This window comes from Scyliorhinus torazame, chromosome 4, assembly GCF_047496885.1.
Source record: "Scyliorhinus torazame isolate Kashiwa2021f chromosome 4, sScyTor2.1, whole genome shotgun sequence".
Taxonomy (NCBI): domain Eukaryota; kingdom Metazoa; phylum Chordata; class Chondrichthyes; order Carcharhiniformes; family Scyliorhinidae; genus Scyliorhinus; species Scyliorhinus torazame.
The window spans coordinates 349,388,487-349,410,574 of record NC_092710.1 but is presented as its reverse complement, the minus strand read 5'-3'; the positions used below and the strand labels follow the sequence as shown (position 1 = coordinate 349,410,574).

Below are 22,088 nucleotides of genomic sequence, written 5' to 3'. Positions count from 1 at the left end.
GGTGTTAAGGGTACGGTTCTGGCATGGATGGAGGATTGGCTGACTGGCAGAAGGCAGAGAGTGGGGCTAAAGGGGTCTTTTTCAGGATGGCAGCCAGTGACTAGTGGTGTGCCTCAGGGGGTCTGTACTGGGACCACAACTTTTCACAATATACATTAATGATCTGGAAGCAGGAACTGAAAGCACTGTTGTAAAGTTTACAGATGATATATAGATCTGTACAGGGACAGGTAGTATTGAGGAAGCAGGCGGGCTGCAGAAGGACTTGGACAGGCTAGGAGAGTGGGCAAAGAAGTGGCAGATGTAATACAATGTGGAAAAGTGTGAGCTTATGCACTTTGGAAGGAGAAATGGAGGCACAGACTATTTTCTAAATGGGGAAATGCTTAGGAAATCAGAAGCACAAATGGACTTGGGAGTCCTCGTTCACAATTCTCTTAAGGTTCACGCGCAGGTTCAGTCAGCAGTTAAGAAGGCAAATGCAATGTTAGCATTCATGTCAAGATGGCTGGAATACAAGACCAGGGATGTACTTCTGAGGCTGTATAAGGCTCTGGTCAGACCCCATTTGGAGTATTGTGATCAGTTTTGGGCTCCGTATATAAGGAAGGATGTGAGGATTGAATGGCGGAGCAGACTCGATGGGCCATGTGGCCTAATTCTGCTCCAATGTCTTATGGTTTTATGGCCCTTTATTCACTGCAGTGAGATTAATAGGCACAGTTACCAGGTTATATGAGTACTGATCTTTTGCACTATTCTCTTGAAAGGTGATGACGAAATCAAGATAAAAGATGGACTTCAAAAAGCCAAAGCCGTTCCTTCCGTTTCTCTCTCCGTCGGTGAAAGTGTTGCATCACAGGACGCGGAGAGCAGCTCTGGGACCAGGTAAGGTTTAATGCAGACAAGGCAGGTTCTCTGTGTGATTGGCGTTTGGTGCAACTTGGAGTTTCATGTAAATGCCTCTTGCAGCATCAGTTATTGTCAGCCTCAGTCTACTTTCACTCATCATGTGCGTGGTCTTGGCTAAAATTCACATACGATAAAACATATATCTGTCGACATGCTCAGTTTACACCAGATTTACCAATTTCTGTTCTGATTTTAATTGATTTCGGGGATATCGGCACCATTGGCAATGCCAGCATTGCTTGCCCATTCCGATTTTAAAGAACTGAGCCAGTTCACTCGAGAGTTGAGATTCAGCCACACCTGTGTGGGAGTGGCATCACAGCCAGGCTCAGAGCAGGTAAGGACAGCCGCTCTCCTTCCCCCAAGGGATATTAGTGAAGCAGCTGGGCTTTTAGTGACAGTTCTGGCCATTGTGTTGTGTGACCCATAATAGTACTGACAAAAGAAATCTCTTCCATATATCTTGTTCCTTTCTGGGAGGTTCTGATTAATGGGAACAGGATCCAATATTATCCAAAACCTACGTGGACACTTTAATTTTATTTCATTTCATTTCATAATTCAAGTTGCTGTCAAATCTAATTTGCTGGCAAACCCAGGTTGGACACTGGCCAATGTCACTGGGCCAATAGCAGAGATGGACATGTGAGACACTTCAATCAAGTCCAGTTGGCACTGACTTGGTTTGGCTGGTGAAGTTTTACAAAGTCATCAGATTAACATTCTCATTGATCTCATTGCTGCCACACAGGAAATCACGTATGATTGTTTATATGTAAAGCACTTTGGGATGTCCTAAGGATATGAAAGATGCTATACGAGTACATGTTCAGTCTTGATATCGGTGCTACCCTAAGCTGGTAGGTGCTGTGGGCAGGTGGCTGAGATCACGGTAGCATAGTGGTTAGCACAATTGCTTCACAGCTCCAGGGTTCCAGGTTCGATTCCCGGTTGGGTCACTGTCTGTGCGGACTCTGCACGTTCTCCCCATGTGTGCGTGGGTTTCCTCCGGGTGCTCCTGTTTCCTCCCACAGTCCAAAGATGTGCGGGTTAGGTGGATTGGTCATGATAAATTGCCCCTCAGTGTTCAAAATTGCCCTTGGTGTTGGGTAGGGTTACTAGGTTATGGGGAGCCAGTGGAGGTGTGGGTTTGGGTAGGGTGCTCTTTCCAAGAGCCGATGCAGACACGATGGGCCGAATGGCCTCCTTCTGCACTGTAAATTCTATGATTCTATGATCAGGAGTAGGATATAATCTTGGCTGAGAAATCAGAAGTTTGCCAAAAGGAGACATTATGAATACAGCATGAGGGAAGATAATAATCCCTTCCAAGATATTAACAGATCAGCATAAGGTAGTTTGAAGTATAGCTGCTGCTTTCTTTCTCCTCCCAATCACTGAAACATTGTCAAGTCCCCGTGTTTACAAAGGAAATGGATGATGCAGATATAGCAGTCCAGGTAGTCCAGAAGGAACACTGTGAGATGTTGGATAGATAAATATAAAGAGAGAGGAAGTACTCGAAGGATTAGAATCCTTGAAAGTCGCCAGGGTCAAATAGATTGTTTCTGAGGCTACTGGAGGAGGTCAGGGAGGAGATAGCAGATAATAATAATCACTTATTGTCACAAGTAGGCTTCAATAAAGTTACTGTGAAAAGCCCCTAGTCGCCACATTCGGCCGTCTGTTCGGGGAGGCCGGTACAGGAATTGAACCCGCGCTGCTGCTTTGTTCTGCATTACAAGCCAGCTTTTTAGCCCAGTGTGCTAAACCAGCCCCAGATGTTCTGAGGATATTTTTTCAATCCTCACTAGATACAGGGGAGGTACCGGAGCATTGGAGAAATGCAAGCGTGGTCCCATTGTTTAAAAAGGAATTGAAGGAAATGCCAAACAATTATAGGACAGTTAGTCATATGTCACGAGTGGGCAAATTAATAGAATCAATCCTGAGAGATGGGATTAACTGTCACATAGAAAGGCATTGTTTAGTCAGGGATAGTCAGCATGGATTTGTGAAAGGAAGGTCTTGCCTCGCAAATTTGATTTAATTCTTTGAGGAAGTGACAAGAGGGTTGATGAAGGTAGTGCAGTGGATGTGGTGTACATGGATTTTAGCAAGGCGTTTGACAAAGTCCCACATTGCAGATTGGTCAAAAAGTGAAAGCCCATGAGATACAGGGCAATGTGGCAAACTGGATTAAAAAGTTGGCTTAGTAACTGGAAGCAGAAGGGAATAGTCGATGGCTGCCCTTGCAATTGGAAAGTTGTTTCAAGTAGTATTCGGACCCTTACTGTTTATGTTATATGTTAATGACCTGGACGCGAACGTGGGGAGTACGATTGAGAAATTTGCAGACGACACAAAGATTGGCCGAGTGGTGGACAGTGTAGAGGATAGTTACAATCTCCAGAATGAGATAACTGGATTGGTGGAGTGGGCGGTAAAGTGGCAGATGGAATTTAACACCGAGAAGTATGAGGTTATGCATTTGGGGAAGTCAAACAATTATAGGGAGTACACAATAAATGGGAATATACGAAGAGATGAAGTGAGAAATTTTGGCGTTCAAAAACACAGGTCCCTAAAGACAGCAGTTCAAGTAGACAAGGTTATTAAGAAAGCATGTGGAATGCTCTCCTTCATTGGTAGAGGTATAGAATATAAAAGAAAGGATATAATGTTAGAATTGTACAAGATGCCGGTGAGGCCACAACTGGAATATTGTGTGCAGTTCTGGTCACCACATTACAGGAAGGACGTTATTTCTCTGGAGAGAGTGCAGAGGAGGATTACAAGAATGTTGCCAGGGCTGGAAAAGTGTAGCTATGAGGAGAGATTGGATAGGTTGGGATTATTTTCCTTGGAACAAAGAAGGCTGAGGGGTGACTTAATTGAGGTGAACAAAATTGTGAGGGGCAGAGATAGAGTGGACAGGACAAAGGTGTTTCCCTTGGTGGAGAATTCTAGAATCAGGGGACATAGATTTAAGATAAGAGGCAGAAGGTGTAGAGGGGACATGAGGAAGAAACCTTTTACACAGAGGGTAGTGGGATTCACTGTCCGAGTTGATGGTGGAGTCAGAGACCCTAAACGCTTTTTAAAAGGTGCCTGGATCTGCACCTTAAGTGCTCCAAGCTACATAGCTATGGAGTGGGTGCAGGAAGGTGGGATTAGAAAGGGCATCTGGGTGTCCTCGGGCTGGTACAGAAAAGATGGGCCAAATGACAACTTTTCTATGATTCTAAGTCGGTCAAATATCCAAGGCATCTGCAATTCCAGCCACACCAGCAGCTCCCCTTTTCATTACTCCGCTATTGGCACTGTGCCTTCATCCACTCAAACCTCTTGAATTTCCTCCTAAACCTCGGCATTTTTCTACCCCTCCCTCCTCCTTCAAGACACTCCTTAAACTACCACTCTGACCTGGCATAATAGTGCTGATTTGCCAGGTATTTCTGACCCATAATGTTGTTGTGAAGTGCTCTGGGATGTTTTATTATGTTAAATGTTTTGTAGAAATGTCCCTGTTGCTGTTGTACTGGATTGAGAAGACTTGATGTGTTGTGTAACTGCAGGCCTGAAAAGTGGTTCTTAGAGAGGCAGCCGGACAAACTTGCTGCACTTTTGGCGAAGCTGTACGTGTTCTCATTCATCTGGGCAGTGGGCGGCTGCCTCAAGAGGGAGGACGACTTCGAGGAAGAAGCCCTGATTGGGCTCAATGATAGAAGCGATGACGAAGAGATCATCAAGGTCACACTAGATTTCAACACTTTGGTCCACAACTTGTTCGAGGGACAAACAGCGCTTTGTGAGCCATGAATTTTACTAATATTTTCCCCATTGCGTCCGGACCTGGGATAGTTGGTGATTTATTCACAACTATATATTGTTTCTAGATTAAAAATTAAACTGCCATTTAGCAGTTCTCCGTTTATGTCTAATGTCATTGATTAACAAATGGAAAGGTAACCATCTACACCCTTGTTCTCTCAACTGGCCTGCCATTCACTCCCGAACTCCTGAATGGGGTTTATTTGTCGTCACAAAACTCGGTTAAATGGATTTAATCTGCCTCCATTGAGACAGGGCGAAATAGGGGTTAATTTGTCCCCAGTGAGACAGGGTGAAATAGGGGTTAATTTGTCCCCAGTGCGACGGGGTGAAATAGGGGTTAATCAGTCCCCATTGAGACAGGGTGAAATAGGGGTTAATCTGTCTCCATTGAGACAGGGTGAAATAGGGGTTAATTTGTCCCCAGTGAGACAGGGTGAATTAGGGGTTAAACAGTCCCATTGAGACAGGGTGAAATAGGGGTTAATCTCTCCATTGAGACAGGGTGAAATAGGGGTTAATCGGTCTCCATTGAGACAGGGCGAAATAGGGGTTAATTTGTCCCCAGGGAGACAGGGTGAAATAGGGGTTAATCAGTCCCATTGAGACAGGGTGAAATAGGGATTAATCTGTCTCCATTGAGACAGGGTGAAATAGGGGTTAATCAGTCCCCATTCAGACAGGGTGAAATAGGGGTTAATTTGTCCCCATTGAGACAGGTTGAAATAGGGGTTAATCTGTCCCCATTGGGACAGAGTGAAATAGGGGTTAATCTGTCCCCATTCAGACAGGGTGAAATAGGGGTTAATCTGTCCCATTGAGACAGGGTGAAATAGGGGTTAATCTGTCTCCATTGAGACAGGGTGAAATAGGGGTTAATCTGTCCCCATTCACACAGGGTGAAATAGGGGTTAATCTGTCCCATTGAGACAGGATGAAATAGGGGATAATCAGTCCCCATTGAGACAGGGTGAAATAGGGGTTAATCTGTCCCATTGAAACAGGGTGAAATAGGGGTTAATCTGTCCCCATTGAGACAGGGTGAAATAGGGGTTAATCTGTTCCAATTGAGACAGGGTGAAATAGGGGCTAATCTGTCTCCATTGAGACTGGGTGAAATACGGGTCAATCTGTCTCCATTGGGCCAGGGTGAAATAGGGGTTAATCTGTCCCCATTGAGACAGGGTGAAATAGGGGTTAATCTGTCTCCATTGAGACAGGGTGAAATAGGGGTTAATCTGTCCCCATTGAGACAGGGTGAAATAGGGGTTAATCTGTCTCCATTGAGACGGGGTGAAATAGGGGTTAATCTGTCTCCATTGAGACAGGGTGAAATAGGGGTTAATCTGTCCCCATTGAGACAGGGTGAAATATGGGGTTAATCTGTCTCCATTGAGACAGGGCGAAATGGGGGTTAATCAGTCCCCATTGAGACAGGGTAAAATAGGGGTTAATCTGTCTCCATTGAGACAGGTTGAAATAGGGGTTAATTTGTCCCCAGTGAGACAGGGTGAAATAGGGGTTAATCTGTCTCCATTGAGACAGGGTGAAATAGGGGTTAATCTGTCTCCATTGAGACAGGGTGAAATAGGGGTTAATCTGTCCCCATTGAGACAGGGTAAAATAGGGGTTAATCTGTCTCCATTGAGACAGGGTGAAATAGGGGTTAATTTGTCCCCAGTGAGACAGGGCGAAATAGGGGTTAATCAGTCCCCATTGAGAAAGGGTAAAATAGGGGTTAATCTGTCTCCATTGAGACAGGGTGAAATAGGGGTTAATTTGTCCCCAGTGAGACAGGGTGAAATAGGGGTTAATCTGTCTCCATTGAGACAGGGTGAAATAGGGGTTAATCTGTCTCCATTGAGACAGGGCGAAATAGGGGTTAATTTGGCCCCAGTGAGACAGGGTGAAATAGGGGTTAATCTTTCTCCATTGAGACAGGGTGAAATAGGGGTTAATCTGTCTCCATTGAGACAGGGCGAAATAGGGGTTAATTTGGCCCCAGTGAGACAGGGTGAAATAGGGGTTAATCAGTCCCATTGAGACAGGGTGAAATAGGGGTTAATCTGTCTCCATTGATACAGGGTGAAATAGGGGTTAATCAGTCCCCATTCAGACAGGGTGAAATAGGGGTTAATCTGTCCCCAGTGAGACAGGATGAAATAGGGGTTAATCTGGCTCCATTGAGACAGGGCGAAATAGGGGTTAATTTGTCCCCAGTGAGACAGGGTGAAATAGGGGTTAATCAGTCCCATTGAGACAGGGTGAAATAGGGGCTAATCTGTCTCCATTGAGACAGGGTGAAATACGGGTTAATCTGTCTCCATTGGGACAGAGTGAAATAGGGGTTAATCTGTCCCCATTGAGACAGGGTGAAATAGGGGTCAATCTGTCCCATTGAGACAGGGTGAAATAGGGGTTAATCTGTCTCCATTGAGACAGGGTGAAATAGGGGTTAATCTGTCCCATTGAGACAGGGTGAAATAGGGGATAATCTGTCCCCATTGAGACAAGGTGAAATAGGGGTTAATCTGTCCCATTGAGACAGGGTGAAATAGGGGTTAATCTGTCTCCATTGAGACAGGGTGAAATAGGGGTTAATCTGTCCCATTGAGACAGGGTGAAATAGGGGTTAATCTGTCTCCATTGAGACAGGGTGAAATAGGGGTTAATCTGTCTCCATTGAGACAGGGTGAAATAGGGGTTAATCTGTCCCCATTCAGACAGGGTGAAATAGGGGTTAATCTGTCCCATTGAGACAGGGTGAAATAGGGGTTAATCTGTCCCATTGAAACAGGGTGAAATAGGGGTTAATCTGTCCCCATTGAGACAGGGTGAAATAGGGGTTAATCTGTTCCAATTGAGACAGGGTGAAATAGGGGTTAATCTGTCCCCATTGAGACAGGGTGAAATAAGGGTTAATCTGTCCCATTGAGACAGGGTGAAATAGGGGTTAATCTGTCCCATTGAAACAGGGTGAAATAGGGGTTAATCTGTCCCCATTGAGACAGGGTGAAATAGGGGATAATCAGTCCCCATTGAGACAGGGTGAAATAGGGGTTAATCTGTCCCATTGAAACAGGGTGAAATAGGGGTTAATCTGTCCCCATTGAGACAGGGTGAAATAGGGGTTAATCTGTTCCAATTGAGACAGGGTGAAATAGGGGCTAATCTGTCTCCATTGAGACTGGGTGAAATACGGGTCAATCTGTCTCCATTGGGCCAGGGTGAAATAGGGGTTAATCTGTCCCCATTGAGACAGGGTGAAATAGGGGTTAATCTGTCTCCATTGAGACAGGGTGAAATAGGGGTTAATCTGTCCCCATTGAGACAGGGTGAAATAGGGGTTAATCTGTCTCCATTGAGACGGGGTGAAATAGGGGTTAATCTGTCTCCATTGAGACAGGGTGAAATAGGGGTTAATCTGTCCCCATTGAGACAGGGTGAAATAGGGGTTAATCTGTCTCCATTGAGACAGGGCGAAACAGGGGTTAATCAGTCCCCATTGAGACAGGGTAAAATAGGGGTTAATCTGTCTCTATTGAGACAGGGTGAAATAGGGGTTAATTTGTCCCCAGTGAGACAGGGTGAAATAGGGGTTAATCTGTCTCCATTCAGACAGGGCAAAATAGGGGTTAATTTGGCCCCAGTGAGACAGGATGAAATAGGGGATAAACAGTCCCCATTGAGACAGGGTGAAATAGGGGTTAATCTGTCCCATTGAAACAGGGTGAAATAGGGGTTAATTTGTCCCCATTGAGACAGGGTGAAATAGGGGTTAATCTGTCCCCATTGAGACAGGGTGAAATAGGGGTTAATCTGTCCCCATTGAGACAGGGTGAAATAGGAGTTAATCTGTCCCCATTGAGACAGGGTGAAATAGGAGTTAATCTGTCTCCATTGAGACAGGGTGAAATAGGGGTTAATCTGTCCCCATTGGGACAGAGTGAAATAGGGGTTAATCTGTCCCCATTGAGACAGGGTGAAATAGGGGTTAATCTTTTCCAATTGAGACAGGGTGAAATAGGGGCTAATCTGTCCCCATTGAGACAGGGTGAAATAGGGGTTAATCTGTCTCCATTGAGACTGGGTGAAATACGGGTCAATCTGTCTCCATTGGGCCAGGGTGAAATAGGGGTTAATCTGTCCCCATTGAGACAGGGTGAAATAGGGGTTAATCTGTTTCCATTGAGACAGGGTGAAATAGGGGTTAATCTGTCCCCATTGAGACAGGGTGAAATAGGGGTTAATCTGTCTCCATTGAGACAGGGTGAAATAGGGGTTAATCTGTCCCCATTGAGACAGGGTGAAATAGGGGTTAATCTGTCTCCATTGAGACTGGGTGAAATACGGGTCAATCTGTCTCCATTGGGCCAGGGTGAAATAGGGGTTAATCTGTCCCCATTGAGACAGGGTGAAATAGGGGTTAATCTGTCTCCATTGAGACAGGGTGAAATAGGGGTTAATCTGTCCCCATTGAGACAGGGTGAAATAGGGGTTAATCTGTCTCCATTGAGACGGGGTGAAATAGGGGTTAATCTGTCTCCATTGAGACAGGGTGAAATAGGGGTTAATCTGTCCCCATTGAGACAGGGTGAAATAGGGGTTAATCTGTCTCCATTGAGACAGGGCGAAATAGGGGTTAATCAGTCCCCATTGAGACAGGGTAAAATAGGGGTTAATCTGTCTCCATTGAGACAGGGTGAAATAGGGGTTAATTTGTCCCCAGTGAGACAGGGTGAAATAGGGGTTAATCTGTCTCCATTGAGACAGGGTGAAATAGGGGTTAATCTGTCTCCATTCAGACAGGGCGAAATAGGGGTTAATCTGTCCCCATTGAGACAGGGTGAAATAGGGGTTAATCTGTTCCAATTGAGACAGGGTGAAATAGGGGCTAATCTGTCTCCATTGAGACTGGGTGAAATACGGGTCAATCTGTCTCCATTGGGCCAGGGTGAAATAGGGGTTAATCTGTCCCCATTGAGACAGGGTGAAATAGGGGTTAATCTGTCTCCATTGAGACAGGGTGAAATAGGGGTTAATCTGTCCCCATTGAGACAGGGTGAAATAGGGGTTAATCTGTCTCCATTGAGACGGGGTGAAATAGGGGTTAATCTGTCTCCATCGAGACAGGGTGAAATAGGGGTTAATCTGTCCCCATTGAGACAGGGTGAAATAGGGGTTAATCTGTCTCCATTGAGACAGGGCGAAATAGGGGTTAATCAGTCCCCATTGAGACAGGGTAAAATAGGGGTTAATCTGTCTCCATTGAGACAGGGTGAAATAGGGGTTAATTTGTCCCCAGTGAGACAGGGTGAAATAGGGGTTAATCTGTCTCCATTGAGACAGGGTGAAATAGGGGTTAATCTGTCTCCATTCAGACAGGGCGAAATAGGGGTTAATTTGGCCCCAGTGAGACAGGGTGAAATAGGGGTTAATCAGTCCCCATTGAGACAGGGTGAAATAGGGGTTAATCTGTCCCATTGAAACAGGGTGAAATAGGGGGTTAATCTGTCCCCATTGAGACTGGGTGAAATAGGGGTTAATCTGTCCCATTGAGACAGGGTGAAATAGGGGTTAATCTGTCCCCATTGGGACAGGGTGAAATAGGAGTTAATCAGTCCCCATCGAGACAGGGTGAAATAGGGGTTTACCTGTCCCATTGAGACAAGGTGAAATAGGGGTTAATCTGTCCCATTGAGACAGGGTGAAATAGGGGTTAATGTGTCCCCAGTGAGACAGGGTGAAATAGGTGTTAATCTGTCTCCATTGAGACAGGGTGAAATAGGGGATAATCTGTCCCCATTGAGACAGGGTGATGAAATAGGGGTTAATCTGTCCCATTGAGACAGGTTGAAATAGGGGTTAATCTGTCTCCATTGAGAGAGGGTGAAATAGGGGTTAATCTGTCCCCATTCAGACAGGGCGAAATAGGGGTTAATCTGTCTCCATTGAGACAGGGTGAAATAGGGGTTAATTTGTCCCCAGTGAGACAGGGTGAAATAGGGGTTAATCAGTCCCATTGAGACAGGGTGAAATAGGGGTTAATCTGTCTCCATTGAGACAGGGCAAAATAGGGGTTAATTTGTCCCCAGTGAGACAGGGTGAAATAGGGGTTAATCAGTCCCATTGAGACAGGGTGAAATAGGGGTTAATCAGTCCCCATTCAGACAGGGTGAAATAGGGGTTAATCTGTCCCCAGTGAGACAGGGTGAAATAGGAGTTAATCTGGCTCCATTGAGACAGGGCGAAATAGGGGTTAATTTGTCCCCAGTGAGACAGGGTGAAATAGGGGTAAACCAGTCCCATTGAGACAGGGTGAAATAGGGGTTAATCTATCTCCATTGAGACAGGGTGAAATAGGGGTTAATCAGTCCCCATTCAGATAGGATGAAATAGGGGTTAATCTGTCACCAGTGAGACAGGGTAAAATAGGGGTTAATCTGTCTCCATTGGGACAGGGTGAAATAGGGGTTAATCTGTCTCCATTGAGACAGGGTGAAATAGGGGTTAATCTGTCCCCATTGAGACAGGGTGAAATAGGGGTTAAACTGTCCCCATTGAGACAGGGTGAAATAGGGGTTAATCTGTCTCCATTGAGACAGGGTGAAATAGGGGTTAATCTGTCCCCATTGAGACAGGGCGAAATAGGGGTTAATCTGTCTCCATTGAGACAGGGTGAAATAGGGGTTAATCTGTCTCCATTGAGACAGGTTGAAATAGGGGTTAATCTGTCCCCATTGAGACAGGGTGAAATAGGGGTTAATCTGTCTCCATTGAGACAGGGTGAAATAGGGGTTAATCAGTCCCCATTCAGACAGGGTGAAATAGGGGTTAATCTGTCCCCATTGAGACAGGGTGAAATAGGGGTTAATCTGTCCCATTGAGACAGGGTGAACTAGGGGATAATCTGTCCCCAGTGAGACAGGGTGAAATAGGGGTTAATTTGGCTCCATTGAGACAGGGTGAAATAGGGGTTAATCAGTCCCCATTGAGACAGGATGAAATAGGGGTTAATCTGTCCCCATTGAGACTGGGTGTAATAGGGGTTAATCTGTCCCATTGAGACAGGGTGAAATAGGGGTCAATCAGTCCCCATTCAGACAGGGTGAAATAAGGGTTAATCTGTCCCCATTGGGACAGGGTGAAATAGGGGATAATCTGTCTCCATTGAGACAGGGTGAAATAGGGGTTAATCTGTCTCCATTGAGACAGGGTGAAAAAGGGGTTAATCTGTCTCCATTGAGACAGGGTGAAATAGGGGTTAATCTGTCTCCATTGAGACAGGGTGAAATGGGGGTTAATCTGTCTCCATTGAGACAGGGTGAAATAGGGGTTAATCTGTCCCATTGAGACAGGGTGAAATAGGGGTTAATCTGTCTCCATTGAGACCGGGTGAAATAAGGGTTAATCTGTCCCATTGAGACAGGGTGAAATGGGGGTTAATTTGTCCCCATCGAGACAGGGTGAAATAGGGGTTAATCTGTCCCCATTGGGACAGAGTGAAATAGGGGTTAATCTGTCCCAGTGAGACAGGGTGAAATAAGGGTTAATCTGTCTCCATTGAGAGAGGGTGAAATAGGGGTTAATCAGTCCCATTGAGACAGGGTGAAATAGGGGTTAATCTGTCCCATTGAGACAGGGTGAAATAGGGGTTAATCAGTCCCATTGAGACAGGGTGAAATATGGGTTAATCTGTCCCCATTGGGACAGGGTGAAATAGGAGTTAATCAGTCCCCATCGAGACAGAATGAAATAGAGGTTAATCTGGCTCCATTGAGACAGGGTGAAATAGGGGTTAATCTGTCCCATTGAGACAGGGTGAAATAGGGGTTAATCAGTCCCATTGAGACAGGGTGAAATATGGGTTAATCTGTCCCCATTGGGACAGGGTGAAATAGGAGTTAATCAGTCCCCATCGAGACAGAATGAAATAGAGGTTAATCAGTCCCCATTGAGACAGGGTGAAATAGGGGTTAATCTGTCCCCATTGAGACAGGGTGAAATAGGGGTTAATCTGTCCCATTGAGACAGGGTGAAATAGGGGTTAATCTGTCCCATTGAGACAGGGTGAAATAGGGGTTAATCTGTATCCATTGAGACAGGGTGAAATAGGGGTTAATCTGTCTCCATTGAGACAGGGCGAAATAGGGGTTAATCAGTCCCCATTGAGACAGGGTAAAATAGGGGTTAATCTGTCTCCATTGAGACAGGGTGAAATAGGGGTTAATTTGTCCCCAGTGAGACAGGGTGAAATAGGGGTTAATCTGTCTCCATTGAGACAGGGTGAAATAGGGGTTAATCTGTCTCCATTCAGACAGGGCGAAATAGGGGTTAATTTGGCCCCAGTGAGACAGGGTGAAATAGGGGTTAATCAGTCCCCATTGAGACAGGGTGAAATAGGGGTTAATCTGTCCCATTGAAACAGGGTGAAATAGGGGGTTAATCTGTCCCCATTGAGACTGGGTGAAATAGGGGTTAATCTGTCCCATTGAGACAGGGTGAAATAGGGGTTAATCTGTCCCCATTGGGACAGGGTGAAATAGGAGTTAATCAGTCCCCATCGAGACAGGGTGAAATAGGGGTTTACCTGTCCCATTGAGACAAGGTGAAATAGGGGTTAATCTGTCCCATTGAGACAGGGTGAAATAGGGGTTAATGTGTCCCCAGTGAGACAGGGTGAAATAGGTGTTAATCTGTCTCCATTGAGACAGGGTGAAATAGGGGATAATCTGTCCCCATTGAGACAGGGTGATGAAATAGGGGTTAATCTGTCCCATTGAGACAGGTTGAAATAGGGGTTAATCTGTCTCCATTGAGAGAGGGTGAAATAGGGGTTAATCTGTCCCCATTCAGACAGGGCGAAATAGGGGTTAATCTGTCTCCATTGAGACAGGGTGAAATAGGGGTTAATTTGTCCCCAGTGAGACAGGGTGAAATAGGGGTTAATCAGTCCCATTGAGACAGGGTGAAATAGGGGTTAATCTGTCTCCATTGAGACAGGGCAAAATAGGGGTTAATTTGTCCCCAGTGAGACAGGGTGAAATAGGGGTTAATCAGTCCCATTGAGACAGGGTGAAATAGGGGTTAATCAGTCCCCATTCAGACAGGGTGAAATAGGGGTTAATCTGTCCCCAGTGAGACAGGGTGAAATAGGAGTTAATCTGGCTCCATTGAGACAGGGCGAAATAGGGGTTAATTTGTCCCCAGTGAGACAGGGTGAAATAGGGGTAAACCAGTCCCATTGAGACAGGGTGAAATAGGGGTTAATCTATCTCCATTGAGACAGGGTGAAATAGGGGTTAATCAGTCCCCATTCAGATAGGATGAAATAGGGGTTAATCTGTCACCAGTGAGACAGGGTAAAATAGGGGTTAATCTGTCTCCATTGGGACAGGGTGAAATAGGGGTTAATCTGTCTCCATTGAGACAGGGTGAAATAGGGGTTAATCTGTCCCCATTGAGACAGGGTGAAATAGGGGTTAAACTGTCCCCATTGAGACAGGGTGAAATAGGGGTTAATCTGTCTCCATTGAGACAGGGTGAAATAGGGGTTAATCTGTCCCCATTGAGACAGGGCGAAATAGGGGTTAATCTGTCTCCATTGAGACAGGGTGAAATAGGGGTTAATCTGTCTCCATTGAGACAGGTTGAAATAGGGGTTAATCTGTCCCCATTGAGACAGGGTGAAATAGGGGTTAATCTGTCTCCATTGAGACAGGGTGAAATAGGGGTTAATCAGTCCCCATTCAGACAGGGTGAAATAGGGGTTAATCTGTCCCCATTGAGACAGGGTGAAATAGGGGTTAATCTGTCCCATTGAGACAGGGTGAACTAGGGGATAATCTGTCCCCAGTGAGACAGGGTGAAATAGGGGTTAATTTGGCTCCATTGAGACAGGGTGAAATAGGGGTTAATCAGTCCCCATTGAGACAGGATGAAATAGGGGTTAATCTGTCCCCATTGAGACTGGGTGTAATAGGGGTTAATCTGTCCCATTGAGACAGGGTGAAATAGGGGTCAATCAGTCCCCATTCAGACAGGGTGAAATAAGGGTTAATCTGTCCCCATTGGGACAGGGTGAAATAGGGGATAATCTGTCTCCATTGAGACAGGGTGAAATAGGGGTTAATCTGTCTCCATTGAGACAGGGTGAAAAAGGGGTTAATCTGTCTCCATTGAGACAGGGTGAAATAGGGGTTAATCTGTCTCCATTGAGACAGGGTGAAATGGGGGTTAATCTGTCTCCATTGAGACAGGGTGAAATAGGGGTTAATCTGTCCCATTGAGACAGGGTGAAATAGGGGTTAATCTGTCTCCATTGAGACCGGGTGAAATAAGGGTTAATCTGTCCCATTGAGACAGGGTGAAATGGGGGTTAATTTGTCCCCATCGAGACAGGGTGAAATAGGGGTTAATCTGTCCCCATTGGGACAGAGTGAAATAGGGGTTAATCTGTCCCAGTGAGACAGGGTGAAATAAGGGTTAATCTGTCTCCATTGAGAGAGGGTGAAATAGGGGTTAATCAGTCCCATTGAGACAGGGTGAAATAGGGGTTAATCTGTCCCATTGAGACAGGGTGAAATAGGGGTTAATCAGTCCCATTGAGACAGGGTGAAATATGGGTTAATCTGTCCCCATTGGGACAGGGTGAAATAGGAGTTAATCAGTCCCCATCGAGACAGAATGAAATAGAGGTTAATCTGGCTCCATTGAGACAGGGTGAAATAGGGGTTAATCTGTCCCATTGAGACAGGGTGAAATAGGGGTTAATCAGTCCCATTGAGACAGGGTGAAATATGGGTTAATCTGTCCCCATTGGGACAGGGTGAAATAGGAGTTAATCAGTCCCCATCGAGACAGAATGAAATAGAGGTTAATCAGTCCCCATTGAGACAGGGTGAAATAGGGGTTAATCTGTCCCCATTGAGACAGGGTGAAATAGGGGTTAATCTGTCCCATTGAGACAGGGTGAAATAGGGGTTAATCTGTCCCATTGAGACAGGGTGAAATAGGGGTTAATCTGTATCCATTGAGACAGGGTGAAATAGGGGTTAATCTGTCTCCATTGAGACAGGGTGAAATAGGTTAATCTGTCCCCATTGAGACAGGGTGAAATAGGGGTTAATCTGTCCAATTGAGACAGGGTGAAATAGGGGTTAATCTGTCTCCATTGAGAGAGGGTAAATAGGGGTTAATCTGTCCCCATTGAGACAGGGTGAAATCGGGGTTAATCTGTCCCATTGAGACAGGGTGAAATAGAAGTTAATCTGTCTCCATTGGGACAGGGTGAAATAGGGGTTAATCTGTTCCCATTGGGACAGGGTGAAATAGGGGTTAATCTGTCCCCATTGAGCCAGGGTGAAATAGGGGTTAATCTGTCCCCATTGAGACAGTGTTAAATAGGGGTTAATCTGTCCCCATTGGGACAGGGTGAAATAGGGGTTAATCTGTCCCCATTGGGACAGGGTGAAATAGGGGTTAATCTGTCCCATTGAGAAAGGGTGTAATCTGGGTTAATCTGTCCCCATTGTGTTGTTTGGATTCAGTAGCTCCTTCATCAGATGATGGAAAAGGTGGGTTTCACAAACACCGATATTGACAAAGTAAATGTTGCAAGATGATTCTTGGAATGTGAGTCTTTGCAGATAATTAAGTCTTTACAGGTCCTGACGGTGCGACTGGAGAGAGTGAGAATCACAGGTTAACGAGGTGTGAATTGTCTGAAACCAGGAGCGAGATTCTCCGAACCCCCCGCCAGTCGGAGAATCACCGGGGGCTGGCGTGAACCCCGCCCCCGCCGGTTGCTGAATTCTTCGGCACCTGAGATTCGACGGGGGCGGTAATCGCGCCGCGCCGGTTGGCGGGCCCCCCCAGCGATTCATCCGGCCGAAGTCCCGCTCCTCGAATGCCTGTTCCGCAGGCGTGGATTAAACCAACTCTCTTACCGGCGGGACAAGGCGTCTCACCCCCTCAAGATGCGGAGGATTCCGCACCTTTGGGGCGGTGCAATGCCGGACTGATTTGCGCCGTTGTTGGTGCTGGTCGGCGGACATCGCGCCGATAACAGAGAATTTTGCCCCAGGAGGTTGGTAGGATTTTGCAAGTCCATGTCAGATGGTGTGGGGTGAATATAATGAGACATGAGTCCAAGGTCCGAGTTGAGGCCGTACTCATGCATGCGGAACTTGGCTATCCGTTTCTGCTCGGCGATTCAGCGTTGTCGCACGTCACGAAGGCCGCCTTGAAAATTGCTGCCCTGAAGATAAGAGTCTTCATGCCGTTGACTCCTGAAGTGTTCCCCGACTGGAATAGAATATACTGGAATGGCGATTTTTGATTGATCAGGGAGTGCTGCACTATTGAAGGGTCAGTACTGAGAAAAGTATGCACTGTCAGAGAGTCAGTATTGACGGAGTGCCGCACTGTCAGAGGGTCAGTACTGAGGGACTGATGCACTATCAGTGGATCCGTACTGACGGAGTGCTGCTCTGTCAGAGGGTCAGTATTGAGGGAGTGCCGCACTGTCAGAGAGTCAGTGCTGAGGGAGTGCCGCACTGTCAGCGGTTCAGTACTGAGGGAGTGCTGCACTGTCAGAGAGTCAGGACTGAGGGAGTGCTGCACTGTCAGGAGGGTCAGTACTGAGGGAGTACTGCACTGTCAGAGGGTCAGTACTGAGGGAGTGCTGCACTATGAGAGGGTCAGTACTAAGGGAGTGCTGCACTGTCAGAATGTCAGTACTGAGGGAGTGCAGCACTGTCAGAGGGCCAGTACTGAGGGAGTGCTGCACTATGAGAGGGTCAGTAGTAAGGAAGTGCTGCACTGTCAGAGGGTCAGTACTGAGGGAGTGCTGCACTGTCAGAGGGTCAGTACTGAGGGAGTACTGCACTGTCAGAGGGTCAGTACTGAGGGAGTGCTGCCCTGTCAGAGGGGCAGTACTGAGTGAGCGCCGCACTGTCAGAGGGTCAGTACTGAGGGAGTGCCGCACTGTCAGAGGGTCAGTACTGAGGGAGTGCCACACTGTCAGAGGGTCAGTACTGAGGGAGTGCCGCACTTTCAGAGGGTCAGCACTGAGGGAGTGCTGCACTGTCAGAGGGTCAGTACTGAGGGAGTGCTGCACTGTCAGAGGGCTCAGTACTGAGTGGGTGCTGCTCTGTTAGGGGGTTAGTACTGAGGGAGTGCTGCTCTATTAGAGGGTCAGTGCTGAGGGAGCACTGCATTATCAAAGTGCACATACTTAGGGATGCCGCAGCACCAGTTTTGCTACATTTCAGATGAGATATTGAACCAAGGCTTGACCACCTGCCCTAAAAATTGAAATCTCTGGAGTCTGGGAAGAATAGTGGGGTGAGAGGGCCTCTGGACATTCTCTGATTGCGTCAAGGTTGATGACCACTGCAGATGGGGGAACTGCAGCAACTGTGCATTCCTGTCTGGCACAAAGCAAAATGGGTAAGAGGGCCAATCCGTGGCTTACAAAGGAAAGTAGAAACAGTATCTGGTCCCAGGAAGAAGTATACAGATTGACCAAGAAAAATAATAGGTCTGAGGATTGGGAGCAGTTTAGAATTCAGCAAAGAAGGACAAAGGGATTGATTAAGAAGGGGAAAATACAGTACGAAAGCAAGCTTGCAGGCAACATAAAGACTGACGCTAAGAGTTTCCATAGATATGTGAAGAGAAAGAGATTGGTAAAGACAAACGTAGGCCCCCTACAGGCAGAAACAGGGGAATGTATAATAAGGAACAATGAAATGGCTGAGCATTTGAATACATACTTTGGTTCTGTCTTCATAAAAGAGGAAACAAATCTGGGGCGGGATTCTCCGACCCCCCGTCGGGTCGGAGGATCGCCGGGGGCTGGCGTGAATCCCGCCCCCACCGGTTGCCGAACTCTCCGGCACCGGATATTCGGCGGGGGTGGGAATCGCGCCGCGCCGGTTGGCGGGCCCCACCCCGGCGATTCTCCGGCCCGCGATGGGCCGAAGTCCCGCTGCTGGAATGCCTATCCCGCCGGCGAGAATTAAACCACCTCTCTTACCGGCGGGACAAGGCGGCACGGGCGGGCTCCGGGGTCCTGGGGGGGGCGCGGGGTGATCTGGCCCCGGGGGGTGCCCCCATGGTGGCCTGCCCCACGATCGGGGCCCACCGCTCTGCGGGCGGGCCTGTGCCGTGGGGGCACTCTTTTCCTTCCGCCTTCGCCATGGTCTCCACTCTGGCGGAGGCGGAAGAGACCCCCTCCACTGCGCATGTGCGGGGATGCCGTGAGCGGCCGCTGACGCTCCCGATCATGCGCCGCACAGCAAAGTCATTTCCGCGCCAGCTGGTGGGGCACCAAAGGCCTTTCCTGCCAGCTGGCGGGGCGGAAATCAGTCCGGCGCGGGCCTAGCCCCTCAAGGTGAGGGCTCGGCCCCATAAGATGCGGAGAATTCCACACCTTTGGGGCGGCGCGATGCCGGACTGATTCGCGCCGTTTTTGGCGCCAGTTGGCGGACATCGCGCCGATTGCGAAGAATCCCGCCCCAGATACCAGAAATGTTGGAGAATGAAAAGTTTAGTGAGAGGAAAGAAATGAGGGAGATCAATATTAGTAGAGAAATGGTGCTGGGAAAATTGGTGGGATTGAAGGCGGATAAATCCCCAAGGCCTGATAATCTGCACCCCAGAGTGCTTAAGGAGGTGGCTCTGGAAATAGTGGATGCATTGGTGGTCATCTTCTGGGATTCTAATGACTTGGGAACTGTCCCTGCAGATTGGAGGGTAGCTCACGTCACTCCAATGTTCAAAAAGGGAGGTAGAGGGAAAGCAGAGAATTATCGACCAGTAAGCTTAACATCGGTAGTAGGGAAAATTCTTGAATCCATTATCAAGGACATTATAGCGGAACATTTAGAAAGCAGTGGCAGGATCAGTCACAGTCAGCATGGATTTATGAAGGGAAATCATGCTCGACAAATCTGATGGAATTCTTTGCAGATGTAACCAGTACAGTTGACAAGGAGGAGCCAGTCGATGTGGTATATTTGGACTTTCAGAAGGCATTTGACAAAGTCCCGCATAAGAGATTATTGAGCAGAATTAAAGCGCATGGGATTGGGGGAAGTGCATTGAGGTGGATAGAAAACTGGTTGGCAGAGAGGAAACAAAGTGTATGAATTAATGGTTTATTTTCAAATTGACAGGCAGTAACCAGTGGGGTGCCACAGGGATTGGTGCTGGGACCCCAGCTATTCACAATTTATATTTATGATTTGGATGAGGGAACAAAATGTAACATCTCAAAGTTTGCAGATGATACCAAGTTGGGTGGGAGGATGAACTGTGATGAGGATGCAGAGATCCTGCAGCATGATCTGGACAGGTTGGGTGAGTGGGCAAATCAATGGCGGATGCAGTATGATTTGGATAAATGTGAGGTTATTCACTTTGAAAGCAAAAACAGGAAGGCAGGTTACTACCTGAATGGTTGTAACTTGGGAGAGGGGAGTGTGCAGCAGGACCTGGGTGTCCTTGTGCACCAGTCACTGAAGGTAAACATGCAGGTGCAGCAGGCGGTAAAGAAGGCTAATGGTATGTTGGCCTTCATTGCGACAGGTTTCGAGTACAGAAGCAGGAACGTGTTGCTGCAATTATACACGGCCTTGGTGAGGCCACACCGAGAATATTGTGTGCAGTTTTGGTCTCCTTTTCTGAGGAATAGGTTCTTGCTCTCGAGGGAGTGCAGTGAAAGTTTACCAAACTGATTCCAGGGACGGCAGGGCTGATTAGGATCGATCTCGCTGGAGTTCAGACGAATGAGAGGGGATCTCATAGAGACTTTTAAAATTCTAACAGGACTGGACAGGGTAGATGCAGGGAAGATGTAAACAATGATGGGTGTGTCCAGAACCAGGAGTCACAGCCTGAGGATTGAGGGTAAACTATTTCGGACAGAGATAAGTGTGGTGAATGTATTACTGTAACAATTCACCATGTGCTTATCTGTATTACGCTGTTGCCCATGTGGGCTCCACCTATGGACCATTGTAAGGTATTACCTATGATATAGCATGTTGGGGCCTGTGTGGGCTCAGGCCCTGGCTCCACCCCTTGAGGGGAGGTATAAAGAGCAGTCTCCCTGTAGGCAGCTCCCACTAACAGATCAGTCGCAGGCAGGCACTGTTATAGTTGATTAAAGCCACAGTTTACTTCTACTCCTGGTTTCGTGTGAATTAATGGTTGCATCAATTTAATCAACTACAATGCCACTATCGAATCAGCCCTCAAACCTGACCGACTGGAACTCGATCCGCAGGCCGCGGAGGCGAAAGAGATTTTTTCGCACTGGCTCCGCTGTTTCAAGGCCTACCTCGCCGCCTCCTCCTCGCCTTCCGTCACCGACGAACAGAAGCTGAGTCTCCTTCACGTGCGGGTGAGCCATCAAATCTCTGTTCAAGTCGCTAAAGCCTCCACCTACGCAGACGCCCTCGCGATGCTTGAGCGCCTCTATGTAAGGCCCGTGAACGAAGTATACGCACGGCATCTCCTCACCACTCGCCGCCAGCGTCCCGTGGAATCGCTGGAAGAGTACCTACGCGACCTCAAAGTCCTTGCACGAAGCTGAAATTACCAGGCTGATACGGCCACTCAACATATGGACTTCGCCGTCCGGCACACCTACGTGGCTGGAGTCAGGTCCAACTACGTGAGACAGCGCCTACTCGAAAAAGGCCCCTTAGACCTGGAAGAGATGGTAAAATTAGCCTCCTCTCTGGAAGTAGCGTTCCAAAGCCTTAACACGTTCCCGTCCGATCGTGCGACCCCCTCGTGGACCCCTGACCAAAGGATACCCCAGGCCTGTGCCGCGCGGCTGCCCGCCCACCATGGTGGGCTACCCTGTTATTTCTGCGGCCAGCCTCAACACCCTCGGCAGCACTGCCCGGCCCGGAACGCGAACTGCAGCGACTGCGGGAGAAAAGGTCATTTTGCTAACGTTTGCCTGGCCAAGTCCAAAAACTCTAAATCGCAGGCCCGACCCTCAGACTCACAGGCCCGCAGAGTGGCAGCGTGTCTGCCGGCTCTGCCCCCCCCCCCCCCCCCCGGTCGCGGCATCGGCTTTGTGTTGTCTGTGGGGGCAGCCATCTTCCAGCCCGCACAGCGTGTGCGACTCACGGGGGCCGCCATCTTGGCCATCCTCGCCCACGCGGCCCGCCACGTGCGATTCAAGGGTCCGCCATCTTGGACGCCATCTTCCTCACTGCCCGACACGTGCGGCCGACGAGGGCCGCCATCTGCAATGCCGCCCGACACGTGCGACCAATGGGGGCAGCCATCTTGGAACCGCCCCAGCACCTCCGACCACG

At 47.8% G+C, this 22,088-nt stretch overlaps 1 protein-coding gene across 1 annotated transcript in view; it reads left to right on the top strand.

Annotated features, from left to right (window-relative positions):
- Positions 1-22,088, top strand: part of LOC140411509 (dynein axonemal heavy chain 6-like) — a 1,703,852-nt gene that overhangs the window by 1,062,479 nt on the left and 619,285 nt on the right. Inside the window, exons 42-43 of the mRNA XM_072500595.1 lie at positions 771-888; positions 4,491-4,723. Coding sequence (XP_072356696.1) covers positions 771-888; positions 4,491-4,723 — 351 coding nt within the window. The remainder of the gene's footprint in view (positions 1-770; positions 889-4,490; positions 4,724-22,088) is intronic.